At 45.2% G+C, this 17,392-nt stretch overlaps 1 protein-coding gene across 1 annotated transcript in view; it reads left to right on the top strand.

Moving 5' to 3' along the window:
* Positions 1 to 17,392, top strand: part of sorcs3a (sortilin related VPS10 domain containing receptor 3a) — a gene marked incomplete at both ends in the record, with an annotated part of 213,984 nt that overhangs the window by 84,965 nt on the left and 111,627 nt on the right. The window contains one exon of the mRNA XM_079219624.1: positions 3,288 to 3,355. Coding sequence (XP_079075750.1) covers positions 3,288 to 3,355 — 68 coding nt within the window. The remainder of the gene's footprint in view (positions 1 to 3,287; positions 3,356 to 17,392) is intronic.

Here is a 17,392-nt window from a genome sequence, read left to right as displayed (position 1 = left end):
ATATCTGACAACACAACATTTCTACAGGCCACTATGCACTATTTACCCCGAATAACGCACACACAGATACAGTTCTTCTGCATGTGGCTGCAGCCACATGCAAGAATCCCTTTTCCTCTTATTCAACACCGTCCTGTCGCTGGCACTGTTTGGCCTGAGACATATGTTCACAGTCTTCGGAGGAGCATCCCTTGGGCATGTGGCACGTCTTCCCACAAGAACCCTGGTGAGCGGCTGGCTTGTTCCAATGCGCCTGTGGGGGGAGCGAGGCTCGGCCAGAGGTGGAAAGGTCCTGGAAGTCCCCGGGCCCAGGCTCCTCACAAGGACTTGAGCAGCAGGGGAGGACAACGGTTCTTTCCCCGACCCGTACAGAGATTCAGCTCCCTCTCATCTCGCCCGCTCGCTGACAGCTGTCAGAAGAGTCAAGGCCACACCTCCTGCTTCCCCTCCCAGCCTGGTGACTCAAGCAGAGCCTGTCAGGTTGCTTTAAACCAGCATGTGATTGTCGCGTGGCGGGAGACGCTAACGAGAGACATGGATGCTAATGAGGAAGAGCAGCAGGGAAGTATGGCAAACAACTCATGGCCCGATGCATGCATATAGCATCTGTTATGTAAAAGGATGGGAGTGCAGTTCAAGTATATGACACATGCCAAATATCTGCGTCTGAACTTGACTGTGATTTAACCTTTGCTCGACTGCTTTTTTCTTTTTCCCCCACACACCTCTGACGGTAGCCGGTACACAGCGGGGGTAGATATCAGTCATGGATGTTACCGGCAGTCTCTCTGTGCCCAGAGTGGAGGATCACAGCTGACCACTGGTCCCGTCATGGCACACTTGGCCTTCATGTCTTGTTATTTGCTCTGAGGACTGTGCGGTAACACAGTGCTTATCAAAGGGCCCCGCCTGCTGATTATCTCTCCAAAAGAGCAGAGACCAGAGCCGTGAACACAGAGCCTGTTGGATCGAGCCGGTCCACAGGGCCGAGCCGGCATGGCAGCGTGCGCCGGCCAGAGAAAAGCAAAGTTCTAAAAGTGCCATACACAGCACTGGTTACACAGGAATTATGGCTTGATCATTATTATACTACGGCTAGATGAAATCAAGCATTCTGATTGGTTGAGCGTGAGTCACGGGGTGTACCTTATTGAGCCATAATGCCTGTTTACATGCCTGACATGTAACACACTATGCATGCTTACTTCAAACATGGCAAATCAAAATACAATCGATTTTTTTAAGCTACGCGGTCGGCAGTACTGTATCTACAATAATGTACAGTTCAAGGGTTTAACAACACCCTTGAACTGTACATTATTGACAATACAGTACTGTCTCAAGTACCTTATTGCTTAATTATGACCCAAAATGGTAATCCATTACTCCCAGAACCGTAACCTGAGGTGTTAGGAAAACAGAGATTTGTTATGTTATGTTGCAAAAATCAATAGCGTAATGAACCCATAATGAACCCGTCCAATCTCAGTGTTGCCTACTTGAATACTTTCCCACTAGATTCTGGGACTTTTGGAGCTGGTGCCGCTGGTTACTTCCATTGGAAAAGAGTTGGCAACACTGGGTGGGTTTTTAAGTTGGACAAATTGTTTTGTCTTTCTAGATTTTTTAATACCAATATTTGTTTTAATTTGTAAAAGAAAAAAAAGCTGGTGTTAACTTCATTGTACCTCAAGTTTTGTGTTGTGACATTCAATTGAACTAGAACATGTGGAATTATGGCCCGGCAAGAAAAAAAAGTGGCAAAAAAAACAAAAATCCAAATCCAGATTTGCAGTACCTTTAACATGTAGTACATGTAGTACCTGTCTGCAGTTCCAACACAACATGTTTTACAGCAGCTGAACTAATGGTCCAGTTTCTACTCACAGTACATCAACTACAGTTTCAGTTTTAGGAAGCTTACCATGTACATTTTTTACCCTATTTTCGAGAATCGTATGTGATTGAAATTTATATAAGTTCACACTTCACAATAACTAGTTTCAAGTTCAGTGTTCGCACAGACAATGAATACTAAGTCACATTCATAGTCCGCAGTTTTCACGATTCTTGCTCGATTCTTGCATGCTGTGGTTTTTAATTAGTGTCAGAAGCGTCGCAGCCAGGTTGTACGTGATGTGAGCGCACAGAGCAATAACTCACAGTAAAAGCATCCTTGCGAGGAGCATTTCTGCTGCATATGCATAAATGCAACGCTCGACATTTTGGAGGCGGGGATGGACTGTACGTGGGCAGATGCCTCTCTCTGATTGCCATGCCGGCGTGTGCGGTGCAGTAAAACTGTGCATGAGTGTCGTTAACTCTGGCGAGAGTTCACGTTCATCGGCTGCGGATACCTCCAGTTCATGCGCAAGACTTTATATAATAATGTATAACTATATATCAACCTGGTGTTGTAGGATTGTCACAACGGACCCAGATCGTGCTATTATACTTTTTATTAGTTATGAACAAGCACACACCAGACATCGTCTTGTCACATGATCGAATGAAGACTCTGGAAAGCATCACTTTTCATTTTACTAAGTAGTTTTTCTGTTTTTGTTTTTAATAGTTCATTTATGATTTTATAATTTAAGTAACATAAGCGTGCCATTTTGTTATGAATTGCTAATGACTATTTTTAAAGTCACCTTCTACTTTAAAATGAGCTCTTTAAAATGCATACTTCGTCACTCACTCACAAGGGTCCGTTCTCTCATGTTTGTTGGAGGACTCGTTCTTTCTATGGGCCCCCACCCAACGGGCCCCAGTGCACCCACGCTGTCTATATTTAAGCCCCTGTGGGAACCAGCACACTTGACAAGGGCATCTTTCACTTCTTATCCAGATGTGGGTTGCTGTGGCAGCAGGATCAGTAACGTATCAGAAGGACTACGTCTTGGCAGGGTTACTCCCGGCTTGTTGCGTGGCAACCTCAGAGAGGACGACAAGACTTCATGAGGTCGCTGAGATAAAAGATATTAATAAGTGAGATTTAGAGGTGCTGAGAGGTGGACAAGTTAGCCGTTTCCCCCCTTTTTTAGTCTTTGTGCTAAGCTAAGCTAAGCGGCTGCTGGCTGTGGCATTGTATTTAGTAGAAATGAGGTTTTGCTCTTCTCAATAATTCTTCACAAAGAAGTGAAACTCTTATTATCTTATCTTACATTCTTGACTGCTTCACTTTTAGAGCAGGCGATGTCTTTTCTGCTGCTGTGGAGAAATGTACTACTTATTGTGAAGGCCTGATAGAAAGATTTTAATGGTAGAATTCCCTCTCTTCACAGGTGATCCTGATCCTCACCAAGCTGTATGACTTCCATATTGGCAGCGTCACTGAGAGCACTCTTTGGAGGTGAGTACGACGCAGCTTTTTATTAAGTAATGTCTTTTAATTCTGTAATGCTCCTCGGACTACCAAAGGATGGCCTTGTGTGATGATCCTGTGACTGGCTTGATGTTTTGGCTAATTGTCAGTTTAAAATATTCCTCAGTTATGAGTGGGCCAAATCAACTGACTTGATCCTGTCGTAAACCCTTAACAGAGACATATTATGCTCCTTTTTAGGTTCATATTTGTATGTTTCTACTAGACCTTGTTTACATGCTCTTTTTCTCACTGTCTGTTTGAAAACCCCTGTATCCACCCTCTGTGCACCAACAATATGGTGCACATTTGAAAAGCTGTGGGTGGAGGTACTCAGATGGGTATCTACTAACCATAGAGTTGGAGTTTTTAATTATGGAGGGTCTATGGAGATTGACTCTCTTTTGGAGCCAGCCTCAAGTGGTCATTTGAGGAACTGCAGTCTTTGGCTTCATTCCTCAGCACTGGAGGTTGCTGCTTGATTATAAAGAGCCTGCATGTGAGAAAGGAAGGGGAGCCACATCTGATTGGCTTGTTGAATCACATGTTTTATGATCTATGGAACCAGAGTATCTTCTGTCACAGTCTGTGGGTTGTTAGGCTCTCTCTCTCACACACACACACACACACACACACACACACACACACACACACACACACACACACACACACACACACACACACACACGTACAGTATGTGCATAAGCACTGGACAGGTGAGTTTTTCATAATTCGTTCCTTCCTTAACCAAATGATCTTCTTCATCTCTTTTCCCACCTGTCTGCCATCACGGTGTGTACTTTCTTCTCCGGCTCGCCGTGGGTTGTTAACAGTGTGTTCTGGTGTCATGCTCGGTCAGACAGGGCACTCAGTGTGGAGGATGCCTTTTGTCATGCTCTTGTTCTGCCGTATTATCTGATGTACTCCCCTTCCTCGCCCCTCCCGGGACTGAAACAAACACACAAAGCTCCTGAAACAAGCTCGATAATACACAACCAAAACGGATGGGCAGCACATCTCTGATAAGTTGAAAATGTGTCTAACCCATTTCCATTGTGGCTTGTGTAATATGAATACAGTTATTCCTTTGTCTGAGTTTGAGGATGATGCAACACCACATGACACCGTCCTCCTGAACAAGATTTGGCCCGTTTTTTCCAGGGAATCAGTATACTTTGAGGCAAATTGGGCCCTCGGGTAATGGACCATTTGCCAACCCCCCCAGAACAGCGATGGTCCAGTCATATAGCTTAGCAACTAGCAACTAATTAGGCCCAGTAGATTAGTCAAGCATCAGATCTCTGCAGTTAGACTGATGCTCGGAAGGTGGAGTTTTTCTTTCCTAACGAGAAAATACAAGACCAGAGGTGTAAGGAAAGGATCCAATAGTTTGTGTACCTGCTCAGTCAGTTGTGTGTGTCAACAGCATATTGTATTGTGAGGTAGTAAAAGGATGTCTCTGCAGTGTGAGCAAAACATGCACTGAACAATGCTTCCATACCTTCTTTAGACGTTTATTTTACTACTTTGTCTCATCATCGTAGCCTCATTTAAACAATATTTTACAACTAAAAACATGGACTTTTTTTTCGTATGGCTGTTGACAGTATATTTATTCAATATTCCCTCAGTAAAACCTTTGACTAACATGTCAACAAAATGCACCAAGAAGTTTGAACCTGGCTTTATATAATGTTCAGATTTCTATTCTGGAAATGTACGTATACACATTAGCACGTGTTAAATACGATAATGCCTCATTCACATTGTTAAACATCAAATTGCAGACAACTTGTAACACACAAAATGAAAGTTACATTTGTGAGTCCCTTCTGAAAGTGATTCAAAGGACAACGTGAGAGATACAGCCTGATGTCTGCAGTAGTTAGGTGAGGAGACAAGGAGACAGATGGACAGCATTTATTTTTTGGGCAGAGAAACAGAGAAAGAGTGGCTTGTTTACTACTCAAAGACATCCAATCCAATCTTTTCTTGATTCACTTCAAATTAGCTTTTTGACGATGTCCCCCTCTCTAGTGATGCCGTTCTGTGCTTGAGTTGCAATTACTGGTTCAAACCCCGGCTGCTCAGTTTGTCTATAAACAAAGAAACAGTGTTCCATCTGCTCCATATTTTGATTTTCTTTGAGATTTTCAAGATGACATTCTTTTTAAAGCGCAAAACATTTTCACTCCTCAAGTTTGACAACGATAAGCTGTGCCAAAGCAACTGCTCGCCATTTTTTGACATTTAGACATCTACTTTGTAATTTGGACCCTGAGGCGGCAACAGAGTTGTGTTTTTGTATTTGAATAAGTGAAAAGAAATCCAGTCCCCTGATGTTCTGCGGTGACACAGAACACATCTGCTTTCGCTGTTGACACTACGGATAATAAAACAGTCTGGATATATATGTCTTTAATAATTATATGATTGCTTTCTGATAAGACTCTACTAAACTGTCTCCGTCCTTTCAAACTCTGGCTACATCTTCTCCTGCGTTCATCCCATTCCACACTCAGTGACCTTTAGGAAACAGGGTCGTGGGTCCAAGTTGACATCGGACCACTTTGATGATCGCTACACCCTGTTGCACCAACACCCGCAGACATAAACATATGTTTTTATGAGTTTCTAATGTTTGTGTGCCAAACAAACTATGTTTTATATGAGATAATCACTGTTAGCCGACTGCTGCCAAGGACATACAAGACTGACCTGCTTGTATTGTTTGATAATGTCATCTCCCAACATTAAAGGAAGACATCACCCCCCAAAAGGACTATCCGTACATCAGCTGCTCTCCCTGTGTTACCTTGAAATAATTCAAGGTAACTCGTGTTGGGTAATCGAAATACAAACAATCATTTTGTGGGTGAAGTATTCCTCTTAAATGTGTACGTCTATGTTTCTGGAAGAATGGAGTAAAGCAAGAGGTCACTTGCTGCTCAGTCCGTCTGCACGCCATGAGAGGGTTACATTCAGTGATGAGAGGTGAAGAAAACAGCGTGGGAATACTTCATTAAGCAGCGTTGGTGATCAGCTATCAGCCTGCAGGATCCACAGCTACCCCTCATGAGTCCTTAGTTAGTTACATAACACACAATAAATACAAAATGAATGGAGAAAGTGCAGTTCGGGTCAAGGCAATGCCGGATCTGAAAGCTTCAGTGATTTGAACAACCACAAAAAGACTACCCAACGACGGCATTAACTATTTGCAGCTCCCAGCAAAGTACAACAGTATCTCTGAACATAATATATATATTTTTTCTTTGCACACAAATAAGTGATGATTGGACTCACATAAACCCGAGCGCTGTCATCAGAGTGAAATGCACCGTGACAGCTTATCTCTGCAGGGAAGACGTAATCAGGTGAGGTAATGTATCCATGGAGCCAGAACAGAGCGCCGTGGTTATTGGCAGCCCTCCCGGTCCTCGCTCGCCACAAACCTACAGCGAGGGGAGCAGCTGTCCATCTCGGCCTGACTCTCCAGTACATCAGTGTCTGAGGGAATGCAGCGTTGTGTATGCATGACAGGAGCGTTGGAAGCAGAGGAAGTTGAAGGAAAAGGGAAATGGACAGAGGAATGAAAAAGGAGGAAGATAGAAGGCCAACGAGCTGAGAACCCTGGCCGGCTCGTGTCGGCTCCGGCCCCTGACCCGTCTCTCTGTCGCCGGCTAATTGAGATCACAGCTCTGATCGGGTTTGAAGAGGAGCGGTTGGAGGGAATATTTATCAGTTGGTGCGAAGACGCCCCAAATGGCGAGTCTTGACGCTGCCTTCTTGGAAAGGTCGAGGCTGTGGCAACACCACAAAGCGTCGGCCAGTCAGTCGGTTTGAATGAACGTCCTGACCTTTGACAGTGAAAGCTGATCAGTCAGGATCTGAAGAAACTTCAGAGCTTTGGTCCAAAGTGAACTGGAGCACAGATTTAAAGAAGTCTAAGTCTAACTAAGCCCCAAGCCTGTCCCATTGTGAGAGCAGGAGAGGCCTTACGTTCCTGATGAGGAGTGAGAAGCACGTTTAACATCCTCTTTCACTCATCAGTCAGTCGTCCTTTTCAAAGGAGCCTCCATATATTTGTGGTTAGAGGGGAAAATGGAGGCGAGCAGTTCATTGTTGACAAAAAAATCAACTCAGCGAAACAATTCTTCAAAGTTGTGCATCTTCTCTCATCTGGCCTCTGGAGTATCGTTCTGCCGTGGATGAAACATTATTAAATATGACAAGCCCCGCATTCATTTGCAGGTATTCAGACGTGGGTCAATTAATGCCAACAACAAAGCCAGGTTGTCTTTCCCTCCCTTCACTGTATGTATTTGACACATTCTGTACTTTTTGCAAACAAGCCTATGCAGCAGTAGTTTTCTGTGATTTATACAGTGAGTTCTTTGAAGTCGGGCTCAGTATGTTAGTGGATTACTGAGTTGGAAAGCTTGACGATGATCTGATGGTAATCTCCTTTTGTACCGCCGCAACACGCATGAACTCAAGTCCAGTCCTTTTTTCTTCTTCTCCTTCTTATTTCGTGGTGACTGAATCCTCGAGCCGAGCGGAGTTCACTGAGTCATCATCGCTGACAGTCGGTAGCTTTCAGCGCCGGCGCTCCCCTCACTGGAGACAGAGAGTGCCGTTGTCAGCTCAGCCGTGATGAACGGTATGTCAGGGCCTGATTAAAAACCAGCTAAAAGACAACCGAAACCACGGAAACAATCACGCTGCCGCGGCCGCGTTGCAGATAGGAGCTTACTAAAATATCAGCTGTTATATCTGAGCACGATGTTACAAAACTGTGCTTATGTTTTGTGCTGAACGAGTTCAGTTTGAACCCTTTTTTTATCTGGAACAAGGTCCCTGAAAGCTGCAGGTCTGCTCCTTTAAGTCCACATTGAAGACTTTTCTGTTTGCTGCTGCCTTTAATTGATCCAGATTCAATTGCTGCATCTCACTAGTGCATTTCATTTCTTAAACTGCACTGCAACTTTTATTTTTTATTTTGCTTTTTGACTGTTTTAATGTTTTCTTAACTGTTTTTAAATCTGCATTATGTTTTGATGCTTTTAATGGTTTTATGTGAAGCACTTTGAATCGCCTTGTTGTTGAAATGTGCTATACAAATAAACTTGCGTTGCCTTGCCTTTTGAATGAACATATTCAAAACCAAAGAAACTACATTGTGACATTGAGTTTATTTTCAAACTAAAATGGACGAAATAATTCAAATCAGAAAAGGTGATTTGAAATGTCCCCCTCTGGTGAACACGCATCATGCTGTCTGAGTTGCATCTGCAGTATTCTCAGCTCACATGCTGTGACTGTGGTAACTTCTGTTAGGATGGATGTGACGGTGACAGAGCACTGCTTGCTTGAACGCGCGGACATATTGCAAAGGCTGTATCTGTGTTTTTTTCTCAAAATGGGTACTTCAAAAGAGCCGAACGATTACGTTTATTACAGCTGGGGCCGAGGCTCTGATTTGGTTCCATAGCGGTAATCAAATCTGGCAACACTGTCTCTATGTTAGAGGGGCGGGTCTTGAGTCGTCTGCTCCACCACTGGTTTACTTTTGTACTCAATTAGCATGCAATTCTGAGCGCTGTAGTCTCATGGAGGCCGTGTGGTAATGCAGTGGCCCCTGCAGTGGAAATACCTCTCAGATATCTCTGCGGTTCGAGATCGTTCAATCAATATCTAAGAAGGAACAACTCTTTCACAATGCACTTATGTACACTCACCTAAAGGATTATTAGGAACACCTGTTCAATTTCTCATTAATGCAATTATCTAATCAACCAATCACATGGCAGTTGCTTCAATGCATTTAGGGGTGTGGTCCTGGTCAAGACAATCTCCTGAACTCCAAACTGAATGTCAGAATGGGAAAGAAAGGTGATTTAAGCAATTTTGAGCGTGGCATGGTTGTTGGTGCCAGACGGGCCGGTCTGAGTATTTCACAATCTGCTCAGTTACTGGGATTTTCACGCACAACCATTTCTAGGGTTTACAAAGAATGGTGTGAAAAGGGAAAAACATCCAGTATGCGGCAGTCCTGTGGGCGAAAATGCCTTGTTGATGCTAGAGGTCAGAGGAGAATGGGCCGACTGATTCAAGCTGATAGAAGAGCAACTTTGACTGAAAAAACCACTCGTTACAACCGAGGTATGCAGCAAAGCATTTGTGAAGCCACAACACGCACAACATTGAGGCGGATGGGCTACAACAGCAGAAGACCCCACCGGGTACCACTCATCTCCACTACAAATAGGAAAAAGAGGCTACAATTTGCAAGAGCTCACCAAAATTGGACAGTTGAAGACTGGAAAAATGTTGCCTGGTCTGATGAGTTTCGATTTCTGTTGAGACATTCAGATGGTAGAGTCAGAATTTGGCGTAAACAGAATGAGAACATGGATCCATCATGCCTTGTTACCACTGTGCAGGCTGGTGGTCAGTGTTGGGGTAGTTACTCAGAAAAAGTAACTAGTTACTTCTGAAAATGTAACTAGATTACTTTACTAGTTACTGCATTTGAAAAGTAACTTCACTACTAGTTACTTTACTTTCCATTTTTTTAAGCAAATGTCCAAATTAACTGCAAAGATACATGGACAAACATCATGGCCCTTTCATTACTTGTGTATCATTTTTTTATTATTTTAAATTTTCAATAATAATTTATTATGAATTAACATAATTTCCAATAGTAATTATCGCGCGAGTCACACGACACTTCCTGCATGAACAATCTACCGTAGACGTCGGGTTACGAGCCGCTACTACCTTCGGTCAGAGTCCTCGTTTGCTCCCCGCTGTAGCCGGCTGGGGCTCCTGCTAGCGCTCCGTCACTTCCCCGCTAACTTCCGCTAGCTCTCCGTTAACTTCCGCTAGCTCCCCGAAAACCACTGAAGGTAGCGGGACCAGGCTCGACACCCGACTTGGGCAGAGGGGTCACGGGCAGTAGCAGCAGCAGCGCTAACTAGCGGCTTGTTGCTATTGTTCATGCAGGAAGTGTCATGTGACTCGTGCGCCACTAAAAGAGACCTTTTTCGGACTGGTAAAAATGGCTTGTGTAACGCAGGAAAGCGCGTTACTGAGGTCTAGTAAAGTAGTGTAGTAATATTTTGAGTGTAATGCGTTACTTTACTTCGTTACCTATAATAGTAATATCGTTACCCCCAACACTGCTGGTGGTGGTGGTGTAATGGTGTGGGGGATGTTTTCTTGGCACACTTTAGGCCCTTAGTGTAACACCCGGTTAATTGTGTGTGTGTGTGTGTGTGTGTGTGTTTGTGTCTCCTGATTGGGTCATTCCCTTCACCTGCCCTCAGCCACTCACATGGGTGTCCCCTGATTGTAATTCCCTTCACCTGTGTTTCCCCTCCAACTCCCCCACCTTTCCTTGTCCTCTGTCGGATTGTCTTTGTTCCTTTGTTCCTGTGTGTTCATGTGTTCCACGTCCTGTGCCACCTTTTCCTAGTTTTGTTTTGAGTTTTGAAGTAACTTTAAAGTAAAGTACGTTTTGGATTTTCCCCCCCTCAAACCTGCCTCCGGTCTCTTCCCTTTGCACCTGAGTCTCTGCGCACCACACACCCGGGTCGTGACACTTAGTGCCAATTGGGCATCGTTTAAATGCCACGGCCTACCTGAGCATTGTTTCTGACCATATCACCAGGCCACCATCTACCCATCCTCTGATGGCTACTTCCAGCAGGATAATGCACCATGTCACAAAGCTCGAATCATTTCTAATTGGTTTCTTGAACATGACAATGAGTTCACTGTACTAAAATGGCCCCCACAGTCACCAGATCTCAACCCAATAGAGCATCTTTGGGATGTGGTGGAACGGGAGCTTCGTGCCCTGGATGTGCATCCCACAAATCTCCATCAACTGCAAGATGCTATCGTATCAATATGGGCCTACATTTCTAAAGAATGCTTTCAGCACTTTGTTGAATCAATGCCACGTGGAATTAAGGCAGTTCTGAAGGCGGAAGGGGGTCAAACACAGTATTAGTATGGTGTTCCTAATAATCCTTTAGGTGAGTGTATATGATAACACCATACCACCAATACACATTATCCTCCAAGGTGGGTCCTTTTTGCACCAAATAATTAGATGTTTCAGTCTAATTATTTTAATTGGTCTTCTTCTTGCCTTCAGCATCTGATGAAAAATAGGAGCATTCGCTCCACTCTTTGCTGTCCCTTATTAACATTCTGAATACAGTTGTAAGGATGTTTGATATGAAAAGAAATGTTCGTTTGGAGGATAACTGCCTGAAATTAGTGTCACTGAAAATGACAGTGATTATGAAGTATCAGGGAACAGTTCAGACAACGGGTGGGGAGAGTGTTGTGCAGCACTAGTTGCTTCAGGTCTGGAAAATAATTAGTAATCCAGAACATATCAACAAGTAAGAGGCGATTTTTCACACAAAAAGGTAATTTATTAGTCACATAATGACACTAAATGATGATGAAGGAAAATAAGTCTGGGTTCATCTACTGAACAACTATTGAGACCTAATGGGCTATTCAAAGGTTTGTTCTAGAAAGTTGATTTACCTTAAAATAAAAACTATCCAAAGTGTGTCCACTATATAGACTTTAAAGCTTGGTGCTCTTCCTGGCTTTGGGCTGACGGGTAAACGAGCAGTGCGCATCAAGATGGAGGCTCCTGTGGGTCAGCGGGAGAGCGGCTCAATCCTCGGCTCTGGTCATCCACGTCCATGTGTCCTTGGGAAATGAATACATACAATACAGAGTCCTGATGGGCAGCTGGAGCGTTGCATGGTGGGCTGCCATCAGTGGATACACGGGTGCGAATTATTTGTCTGGAGAGTTCAGGATTCTTTGCCGGCACCGTGTCGGAGACTGACGATGCGATTCGGCATTTGTACTAGACAGTGATTGGCTTTGTTATTTGTGACTCTCCAAATCTGGCTTGCCTGGGCGACATTTGGAGCTCAGACATCTCTCCCTTCAGTCGGGAAAATGAAGATGTTACTCAAACCAAGCGCGTAGACGTAGTCACTTATGGAGAGAAATCTGGGGTAGCCAAGGCGAGAGTGATGCCTTGCTTTTGTCTGGTGAGTAGCAATTTTAAAATCATCGGGAAAGTCTTAAATCCTATCGTATATTTAAGTCACGCATTCCTGGCAGAATTAGTACACAGAACACCTGAATACTATACAACACACAATCTCCTTTAATAATATAGTCCGGTGGTTGTTTTTCTTTTGTGCTTTGTGAAATGGTTATATATTTTATTGTAACGTAACACATCTGTTTGTAATGCACTCTTTAAACACTGTATAAATGAATATAGCTCATAATAACAGGGTAAGTACAGGGTGCGGAGACATGTCCCACTCAGATTAATTTCCACTGCAGAACACAAAGACGTTTTCCTGATATCAGAATTGTCCGTCTTCACACTGACCTCTCCGTCTTCGTCTTCATTACCTCCACTCTATTTGATTTCCATGGGGGTGGGTGATTCGATTTTAGCTAACCAATCACTAGACCGACGTACCCGCCTGAATCAAACATCATTTTAAGTTGTCAGGGGATGTGTTTCCATAACAACATTCTTTGCCACGGTGTTCAGTTCTGATTGCCTAATCGTTAGTTCCCCTGCTGCACATAATTGCTGATAACTTTTTAAACGGGAAACAGCTGTTTCATATGACGAGTCTGGACGAGCCAGTGGACTAGAACTCAGTGGAGCCGGAGGATTCAAAGGTCTGGGCCCAGGCCACCAATAAGGGTTAGAGTTAATAAGTCAGTGGAGTTGCATCATCTCTCTTTTAACCCTAGAAAAAGTCAAAGTCAGTTTTATTGTCAATTTTGTGCAATGTGCAAACATGCAGAAGATCGATAGTATGTTTCTCTTCTGTCCAACATATAGAGAATTGTGCAATGTAATAATAATAATAAAGTGCAAAAAAACAGTTTAATAGTTAAAAAAACAACAACATATAACATATAGACAACATAAATTAGGAACTACAAAAAATGTTTAGACTGTGAAGGACTAACTATAAAATAAATGACTAACTTCTTAGCAGCATCCAGACATGTGAGTCTAGAGAAGAGGACGGAGTGGGATGGTGGGGAGAGAGTTCAGCTTCCTGACAGCCTGGAGGATGAAGCTGTTGGACAGCCTGGTGGTGCGAGCTCAGAGGCTCCGGTATCTCCTACCAGAGGGCAGGAGGCTAAAGAGACCGTGTGAGGGGTGGCAGGGGTCGCTCACAATCAAGGTCACCTTGCGGGTGAGGCGGGTGTCGTATATGTCCTGCAGGGAGGGGAGAGAGGGGAGTGAGGCACCGATGATCCTTCCAGCTGCATTCACTATGCGCTGCAGGGCTTTCCTGTTGTAGTCTGTGCAGCTTCCGCCCCACACAGTGATGCAGTTGGTCAGGATGCTCTCGATGGTGCCACGGTTAAAGGTGCACATGATGGATGGGGGCTTCCTGCTTTCCTCAGCTTGCGGAGGAAGTAGAGGCGCCTCTGGGCTTTCTTTGCCAGCGATGTCGTGTTGGCTGTCCACGAGAGGTCCTCGCTGATGTCCACCCCCAGGAATTTGCTGCTGCCGACCTGCTCAATGTCCGCACCGTTGATGGTCAGTGGTGGGTGTTGAGTGTGGCCTTTCCGGAAGCCAACAAAATCTCCTTGGTCTTGTTGCTGTTTAGCAGGAGGTTGTTGTCTCCGCACCACATGGTCAGAAGGTTGACCTCTTTCCTGTAGAGGGTCTCATCATCCTTGGTAATGAGACCTATCAGTGTTGTGTCGTCTGCGAATTTGACCATGTGGTTGGTGCTGTAGCTGGTTCTGCAGTCGTGAGTCAGCAAGGTGAAGAGCAGAGGACTGAGCACACAGCCCTGAGGGGCCCCCGTGCACAGTGTGATGCTGCTCGAGGTGTTGTTGCCGACGTGTACTGCTTGTGGCCTCTCACTGAGGAAGTCCAGCAGCCAGTTACACAGCGAGGTGTTGAGCCCCAGCTTAACAAGTTTGCAGATGAGTTGTTGTGGGATGATGGTGTTGAATGCTGAACTAAAGTCAATGAACAGCCTTCTCACATACGAGTCTTTTTTGTCCAGGTGGGTGAGGGCTGGTTGGAGAGCGGAGCAGATTGCATCCTCAGTGGACCATTTGGCACGGTATGCAAACTGGAAAGGGTCCAGGGTGGGGGGGAGAATGGATTTGATGTGTGACATGACTAGTCGTTCAAAGCACTTCATGATTATGGGGGTCAGTGCCACTGGACGGTAGTCATTGAAGCAGGACGGAGTGGGTTTCTTTTGCACAGGTATGATGGTGGTGGCCTTGAAGCATGGCGGAACAACAGCTTGTCTCAGCGATATATTGAAGACATCCATGAAGACGTCCTTAAGCTCTTCTGCGCAGTCCCGCAACACACGACCAGGGATGTTGTCTGGACCTGTTGCCTTGCGGGTGTTGATGGTGGAGAGAGTCCTCTTCACGCTGGCAGCAGACAGGCACAGAACCTGATCATGGGGAGGAGGCGGAGTCTTGTGTGGACGAGTGTTGTTCTGAGCTTCAAATCGTGCAAAGAAGCTGTTTAGGTCGTTAAGCAGAGAGATGTTGCTGTCGCAGGTCTGTGGCGCGGGTTTATAGTCTGTGATGGTTTGAATGCCCTGCCACAGGCTGCGTGTGTCTCTGCTGTCTTGAAAGTGACGGGTTATCTTATTTGTGTGGTCTTGTTTAGCTTTCCTGATGCCGTGGGACAGGTTGGCTCTCGCTGTTCTCAGGTCCGTTTTGTCCCCAACTCTGAAAGCCTTGTTTCTGGCCCTCAGCAGCCGATGAACTTCCCCTGTCAGCCACGGCTTCTGGTTAGCCCGAGTGGTGATGGTCTTTACGTGGGTCACATCATCAATGCACTTACTGATGTAAGAAGTAACAGTGTCTGTATGCTGGCATTAGCATGACGGTGATGTGGTCAGAGAGTCCTATGTGGGGGAGGGGTGAGGCCTTGTACGCTCCTTTGTGTGATGTGTAGACCAGATCCAAAATGTTGTCTCCTCTTGTTGGAAAATCAACATGCTGATGTAGTTTTGGAAGGACAGTCTTGAGGTTTGCATGGTTGAAATCCCCAGCAAAGATGGTGAAGCCGTCTGGGTGAGCCGTCTGTTGTTCGCTGATGGCCTGGTACAGTTCACAAAGTGCCGCGTTTTTGTCACTGTTGTTGGGGGTCGGGGAGATGTAAACAGCGACTAGCAGAATCGCCGTAAATTCCCTCGGCAGATAAAAAGGACGGCACTTTCTGATCATAAACTCCACCAGTGGAGAGCAGTGTTTACATACCACGACAGCGTCCCGGCACCATGCATCCCGGATATAAACACATACGCCGCAGCCGCGCGTCTTTCCTCCTTCGGCGAGGACTCTGTCCGCATGGTAGCATGTTAGCTGCTCCAGTCTCACAGCAGAGTCGGGGATGTTGTCATTTAGCCATGTTTCCGTGAAAAACAGCACACAGCAGTTCCTCACGTCCCGCTGCTCCGTCCGCAGCAGTCGTATGTGGTCCATTTTATTGTCCAGGGATCGCACATTAGCCATGATGATGGATGGTATGGCTGGACGAGTTGGCCTAGCCGCTAGCCTAGCTCGGATACCTCCGCGCTTACCCCTCTTCTGCCTCCTCTCGCAACGCTTGCGGCGTCTCCTTTCTGGGGGAGGAGTGGCAGTCGAGTCCGGTGTTGTCGTAAGCCGGCGGAGTAGTCCCTGCTCCTTGATTGTCTCTGTTTGTGCAGTATCCAGAGTGTTGCGTTGCTTGGTCCTGCCGATGATTAACAGAACCTGGCGACTATATTTGTATTCCGACGTAGACAGACGAGGTGAAGATGAACAACTTATTGACGAACTATTTGACAAACATTTAGTAACTGGACAAAACACCGTATGGTCAGGACAGAGAGGGGCCGCTCCGTCCGTACGCGCCGCCATCTTTTTTCACACTAACGTCAGGTGATTTTCACCCAAGTGATTGTGGTTACGTAATTTTCATTGTGTTGCTTTTGTCTGAGTTGCGTGGTTCTTTGTGTAGCTTCATGCTGCTCACTGGTGTTACTGAAGGCGGGCGTGTCTTATTGAAGATGGGCGTGTCTCTCTGCTCCAATCCCTAATCACCCGACATTAGTGATAGAGGGTGAAAACCTTTCACATGGGTGTTACCATTGAAGGGAGACTTTTCCTTCACAGGTCAAAGCTCACATGTCCCAGGAACATGTGGACCAAAGATCAAGTTCATAGCTCCTTTATTTATTTTTTTTATAAATCTTTATTGACGATTCCCTAATTTTTCACCCGATTTTGAGCCTTTTTTTAGTTGCCTTGTATTGTTGTATTTTAATATATTTTGATGAGAACTATATTTTATCGGGTTCATTATATCGGGTGAAATATACCCAACGTTATTGATGGTGAACTATTTTTAACGATTGTTCTAGGGTTAAAGGGGCCACCATTGGAGGGGTTCCCCTTGCCTGAATGCAGGGAATATCAGACAGAGAAAGAGAAGCGAGCTCTGCATTATTACTCCCTGGCTGCAGACTCCTCCTCTCCTGCTGTGCCAGGATGGGGTCACCTGGGGGTGAGGAGTGACATCCTCTCAAATTGCATCATTTAGCTGAGCATGCTCACAGGCTATGTCATATTTCACAGGTCAGTGCCTATAATAAGGGCCCAGCTCTCTCAGAGAGACCTACCTGATGTCTGTGACCTTTTTCCAATTGGACTTGGTATTTCCAGCGAACCCTTGCCGGCCTGGGCTCGCCAGAACTTTTCAAAAGCACTTCTATGAAAGCACTCTAGGGAGGATAGGATTGATAGAGCTACTGTTGGCTCTGCTAAAGTGGAGGGAAATGTGTGAGGAATGAGAGCAATTCCATCTGCATGTGCTAACTCCAGTATGGTTAGAGCTGCACTAAAATGTGTATTTGCAATGGAGTTAATGAGTAGGTGTGATGTGAAAGGCTTACAGTGATGAGCCCA

Source organism: Taurulus bubalis, assembly GCF_910589615.1.
Source record: "Taurulus bubalis genome assembly, chromosome: 6".
NCBI lineage: Eukaryota > Metazoa > Chordata > Actinopteri > Perciformes > Cottidae > Taurulus > Taurulus bubalis.
Note: the sequence above shows the minus strand (reverse complement) of the source record. Positions and strands in the feature narration are given on the sequence as shown.